The sequence below is a fragment of the Lepus europaeus genome, chromosome 5 (genome assembly GCF_033115175.1).
Source record: "Lepus europaeus isolate LE1 chromosome 5, mLepTim1.pri, whole genome shotgun sequence".
In the NCBI taxonomy this organism is placed as follows: domain Eukaryota; kingdom Metazoa; phylum Chordata; class Mammalia; order Lagomorpha; family Leporidae; genus Lepus; species Lepus europaeus.
In genome coordinates, this window is record NC_084831.1 from 38,922,487 (window position 1) to 38,928,486 (window position 6,000).

The following is a 6,000-nucleotide window of genomic DNA, read 5'->3' on the forward strand; positions in this document are numbered from 1 at the left end:
TAATAGTAGGCCTTGAAGGTATGTTGAGTGACTATAACGTTGGTGTGCCGCCTTCTGATGTCTTCTACTCCTGTCAGTGGGGTCCAAAGCATTTGGTGATTATTAGAGGGAAAACTAGATACTGAGATAAAGCCAACCCTCAGAGAAAGTAATCAGGGGTCCTGACAGCTATTGCTCTGTCTCATGAACCAGTAAAGCTTTATGCATGGAGGGTAATATCAGCATGCTTTGGAATAGAAGCTCATCTGTGATTTGTCAGAGTCAAGAATCTGTGCTAATCCTGTGATAAGTGGAAGTGGCAAGGACTTGGAGATTGCAGTTTGCATCTCCCATTTACAAAGTCTCATATTGTACCCAAATGCAGGCTTTTGAAGAGGTTAGTGGAATATGTTTTTTTTTTTTTTTTTTTTTTTTTGACAGGCAGAGTGGACAGTGAAAGAGAGAGATAGAGAGAAAGGTCTTCCTTTGCCGTTTCACCCTCCAATGGCCGCCGCGGCCAGCGCGCTGCGGCCGGCGCACCGCGCTGATCCAAAGCCGGGAGCCAGGTGCTTCTCCTGGTTTCCCATGGGGTGCAGGGCCCAAGCACTTGGGCCATCCTCCACTGCCTTCCCAGGCCATAGCAGAGGGCTGGCCTGGAAGAGGGGCAACCGGGACAGGATCGGTGCCCCGACCGGGACTAGAACCCGGTGTGCCGGTGCCACAAGGTGGAGGATTAACCTGTTGAGCCGCGACACTGGCCGGAATATGTTATTCTTGACATCTTCCTAAAATTTCTACCTGTTTGGGGGCAACTAGTGGGATTTAGGTTTAATTAGCTCAAGTATAGGAGGTGGGCATCATGGTGCAGAGGTTAAGTCACAGCTTGTAGCCAACGTTGTCGGCATCCCGCATTGGAGTGCTGGTTCCAGTCCCAGCTACTCTTCTTCCAATCCAGATTCCTGCTGATTTGCCTGAGAAGGCAACAGAAGATGTCCCAAATATCCCACTGTCCATATGAGAGACCAGGATGGAGTTCCAGGATCCTTGCTTCAGCCTGGTCAAGGCCCAGCTATTGTGGGCATTTGGGCATGTACCAGTGGATAGAAGATCTCTCTGTCTCTCCATCTGTGTGACTCTGCTTTTTAAATAAATCTTTAAATAATTAATCCTACACTAAATTAGTACTAACAATTTTCTTTATATTTGTCCAAAACATTTTGCTGTTGGACTTGAATTATAGCAGAACTGAGTACTTGTAGAAGTAGCTTACTTCCTAACACAGCTAAGTGACTTGGGAAGGGCAAAGAAAAGCATCAGGGTCTCAATTTGTGAGGCAAAAATATTGATTAGTGATTAGTTTCCTTTTATTACTACTGATTGTTTACTCATAATCTTGTGAATGTTTGTGTGTATGTGGAAGTTGTATATGCTTACTATAGGAATTTTGGAAACTACAGAAAAAGTTGCATGTGTGTACAGTATGAGGAGAGGAGCACATATCCATAATCCCATCATTGACTTATTTACTTCTTGTCTACTTTTTTAATATGCGTCTTTCACTCTTGACTTGTGGTTTAAAGAATAATAATACTTGTAAAACAAACACCCATCTAAATACAACCTTGCTTAACCAAAACCTTGTTTTGCTAGTGTTGAACCTGAGTTTTCTTTTTCCTTTAGGAAATGGATCAGACCATGGCTGCCAATGCTCAGAAGAACAAATTCTTAATTGATGGATTTCCAAGAAATCAAGACAACCTTCAAGGTTGGAACAAGACTATGGATGGGAAAGCAGATGTATCTTTTGTTCTGTTTTTTGACTGTAATGATGAGGTAATGAAAATCTTTATCTGCCCACATAGACTTTAAACAACTGAGGGTCAACTGTTAAAAAAACAAAGTGATTTTCTTGAATTGATAGATTGGATGGACACAGCAGCACTTCTTTCTGTTGGAGTATTTAAAACTATTTGGCATCAGAAACCTTGTAGATTTAAAAGTTGCTTTATTTTTAAAATAAGAATCATTTAAAAATAGGTATTGATGTGCACAATAATGTTAGATAATGAAACCAAACCGTTTTCTTAAGGATGCACTGTTATCAGAGAGTATCTCGCCTTAGGTTATTGTTTATTGGAAAAGAAACACATTTCTGGGAAGTTGGTAAACTTTCTATCTTAAAGAAATGTAGATAGCCTAATTTGTTTTCTATGAGTAAAATGATCTGGAAAGAGGCAAGAAAGTGTTCTTTTTCTTTCTGGCATTTCTCATAACACATACAGAAATGCCTTTGGATAACTAAATGGATTTCTCGGAACCATTTAATTAAAAGGCCTGCCTTTTGACAGCTGCTGTAATATAAATTTCATTAAGTTAATGCCAACAGCCTGAGTGCATAAGAATCTAAAGTGGTGCCTTGAAGGAAGCTGGCTATTCGTAGGCTGAGTTGCAAATGTTCCTCTGCTGGACTTGCTGCAGCCTGTGAGTTGTAAAATGTCACTCTCTTCTTCCAACCCCCAAAAATATGTTTTCACTTATTCTTCAAAGTTAACTTTAGAATGTTACCACAGCTTTATAACTAAGGAATGTTTATTCACAATTAACAAGGGATGCTTCATTCAAATGCAAATATGTTGACTCTTAAACATTTGGATATTTATAGAATTATCAAAAAGTAAGCAAAAATGGAACCAGGTTTGAGTGAGGCATATAATTCATACCTAATAAGTTAATAACATATCCGAGATGGAACCAGACACATACTGATCTTCTTTTTATTGCGGTTTGAAAAAAATACACACAGGAAAAACTGAGTCATGAATGAGTTCTTACTATGCTCTGTACTTATTTAACCTAGTTTATATAAGTTGAACCACATGTTTAAATTTAAAAGAACTGTAGATGTTGATTAATGAATTAGACATATTCAGTTTAATGTGGGGTTCTTTTTGTAATTTCTTCTAACTTTATTTTTCTTTTCAGGTTAAGAGAATGTCAAATTCACTATTTTTGAAGTAACTTTGTGTATCTCTTTGTAGATCTGTATTGAGCGATGTCTTGAGAGGGGAAAGAGTAGTGGCAGGAGTGATGACAACAGAGAAAGCTTGGAAAAGAGGTACTTTGCATATGACCCCTCTAAACCCCAGTGTGTAACCTGAGTGTCACATTAAGTCCTGCCCCATTTTGGTCCAGAAGAAGAAAATAACATGCTGAAGTATGTGCACTGGCTTCTGTAAGGAGCTGATGAGTGAGTCAGCGGTGTCAGTTTTGGTGCTGTTCTCTGAACTGGCCTATAACACAGAGGACAAAGGATGTTTACCTAGAACACTGCAATATTTGTTTCTTTTACAGAATTCAGACTTATCTTCAGTCAACAAAGCCAATTATTGACTTATATGAAGAAATGGGGAAAGTCAAGAAAATAGATGCTTCTAAATCTGTTGATGAAGTGAGTATCCCTGGCCTGCCTTTGAGGGGAAAAAAAAAGTCAACTAAAAGTGTGTTTGTTTCTTTTGGGGTAGGCAGGAGAAAAAGAAATACTGTGACAGATTAGTTAGTTTTCAAGACATTTGAGACTAAATGAAGAATTAGGTTTTTCTCCTTTCTGAATGTCAGAGTCTGAAATGGGTTTTATAACTTCAGAGTTTTCCTGAGAAGTGAGTGGTTTATTCATTCCAACCTCTTTTCCCAAGCACTGGAAAATTGGCATTTTGAGTACTATACTGTGATTTGGCTCATGCTCATTTTTTAAATCTGCAATGTGAACGGCAGGTCATCTAGCTCAGGAGCCCCAGATGCTTTCTTCTGTTCCATCCCAAACAGCCCAGAGCAGCCGGGTTTCCATGACTCATCACTTCTCTTCCTTCAGTGAGGCAGTGATCTCTAAATTGTAGTTTGCAAGTCCATGGTGGCCGGCAGATATTTCTTGCACCTCTTAATTCACCTAATTCGCTTTCTCTGATTTCTTGAATCTCCTTCCTTTTATATTAAAATAGAAAAGAAAGATCTAGAGGAAGAAGATTTGGTGAATCTTTTTTAATTCATTGCCTCTTCCTGTAGAAATGAATAATGCCTGAGAAGGCTTAGTGTTTTAGAATCGGAATTAAGAAGATGAGCCAGTTCAGTTTACATTTTGTAAAATTTTTGGTAGCCTAACAAGAAATGTTTTTTTTTCTAAAAACACTAGTAAAATTGAACGCCACGCATTTGTAATGTTATATAAGTTATTTATGTCTGAAGTGAAATAGATGAAACTAAGAAATTACAATTTGAAAATTTATATAAAGTTGACTATTTTTAACAGAAATTTAGCTACATGGTATTTTAATAATATCTTCATTTAAAATTCTATTTTCCTTTACAGGTTTTTGATGAAGTTGTGAAAATTTTTGACAAAGAAGGCTAACTCTAAACCTGAAGGCCTCCTTGAAATCATGCTTGAATATTGCTTTGATAGCTGCTATCACAAACCCTTTTGAAGGCAATTTTAATCTTTCAAAATTACATCTCAGATTAATGGCTGGAAAGTATTTAGTTAAAGACAAATTCTTTATGTTCATTTGTTTTGGTCACAGGACTAGACAGTGAATTCAGGTTTAACTTAATCTTAGTTATGGTGCTCACAAAACAAAGAAGGGTATCAGCTGGTCCTTTGTTTTTATTCAAAAAGATCCCTTTTATAGTCTGTGCCTTCTGTGAGCAAGACTTTTTAAATATGCATGTTTAGTAATTACAACATGTTAGGATTAGGGACTCCCACTTCCTGTTTTCTTGCAGGTTTTAAATTTCCAATCTGTTAAGTGAATTTGTGGACCAAATTTCAAAGGAACTCTTTGTGTAGTCAGTCCTTGCACAATGTGCTTGGTAAACAAACTCATAAAATGGATTCCTACGGATGTTTTAGTATTTAGCAAATAACTGACCATTTGCTATAGAAGGGTAAGAAAGTTTAGGCTTTGTTTTATTATAATTTGTACAAAGTTGTATGACAGGGCACACTCTTTGCTTCTAAGAGTTGGATTGCGGGTCCTGAGGGTTCTGAGAGCCTGGCAGAATTATCAGCTTTATTCTGATATAATCTTGAGGGTATGGGGCAAGGACCGCTTCTAATGGCTTGTGTTCCTTGTGCTCTGTGATGTGATGTTCATGATTGTATGGAGCTTGATAAAATTCCCAGTGGTGGAACCTTGACACACATGTGCTAGATTTATGCTAAAACAATTCAGTTCTCATTTTAGTTAACACTTCAAAGTTTTTGTTTGTTATCTATACTAAATGTAGGGGTAGGGTAAATTAGAAGAAGCAATTTAATGGTTAAAGTTCCCATTTGTATTTTATTTTCTTGAATACTTTTTTCATAGTTATTTGTTTAAGAAAATTTAAAAATCATTGCACTTTGATCAGAAAAATAATAAATATATCATAAATGTTTGATTCCCTTTTTGGCTACTTTTATTCAGTAATTTTTTTTTTTTTTTTGGCATCATGTTGAAGCATCAAAAAAACCTCTGAGAAATTTGTTTTTTCCTTTCTTTTCTTTTCCCTCTTTCACTAATGCTAAGTTGCAGCCAAGATTTTTAATAGGAAATTTCTGAAAATGTTTCTCATTTTCAGCACTTATAGTATTTGGTACACAGGGTTAAATAGGGCAAGGGAGTTTTTTCCTTATATAATTAGATTTTATATTTAAAGTCACTGGAAATAATAAGGACAAATTAATGGATGTTCTTATATTGTAATGGTCATTTATATCTGTGTGTTAGGAAATTTGCTTATTAATGATAACTTTGTCAACATACTTTCCATGAGAAAACAAGATACCTGAGTACTGTAACATGTTGGCTACCAAAATTTGTGTTAAGATCATCTTGTGTTCTTGGAAGAAACTATAATGAGTTCTTTTTTTTTTTTTTTAATGAGTTCTTTAATGCAGTATTTCAGTCCACCCAATACAGAGTGGCTTTATTGGTGGATCAAGCAGCCATAGCATGAAGCAAGAGTAAAGACTAAGGTTCTGAGAGC

General features: G+C 36.7%; 1 protein-coding gene across 1 annotated transcript in view; it reads left to right on the top strand.

Annotated features, from left to right (window-relative positions):
• Positions 1 to 5,412, top strand: part of CMPK1 (cytidine/uridine monophosphate kinase 1) — a 29,264-nt gene extending 23,852 nt beyond the window's left edge. Inside the window, exons 3-6 of the mRNA XM_062191287.1 lie at positions 1,660 to 1,812; positions 3,018 to 3,094; positions 3,331 to 3,427; positions 4,343 to 5,412. Of these exons, the coding sequence (XP_062047271.1) occupies positions 1,660 to 1,812; positions 3,018 to 3,094; positions 3,331 to 3,427; positions 4,343 to 4,384 (369 nt within the window). The 3' untranslated portion in view covers positions 4,385 to 5,412. The remainder of the gene's footprint in view (positions 1 to 1,659; positions 1,813 to 3,017; positions 3,095 to 3,330; positions 3,428 to 4,342) is intronic.
• Positions 5,413 to 6,000: the final 588 nt, after the last annotated feature.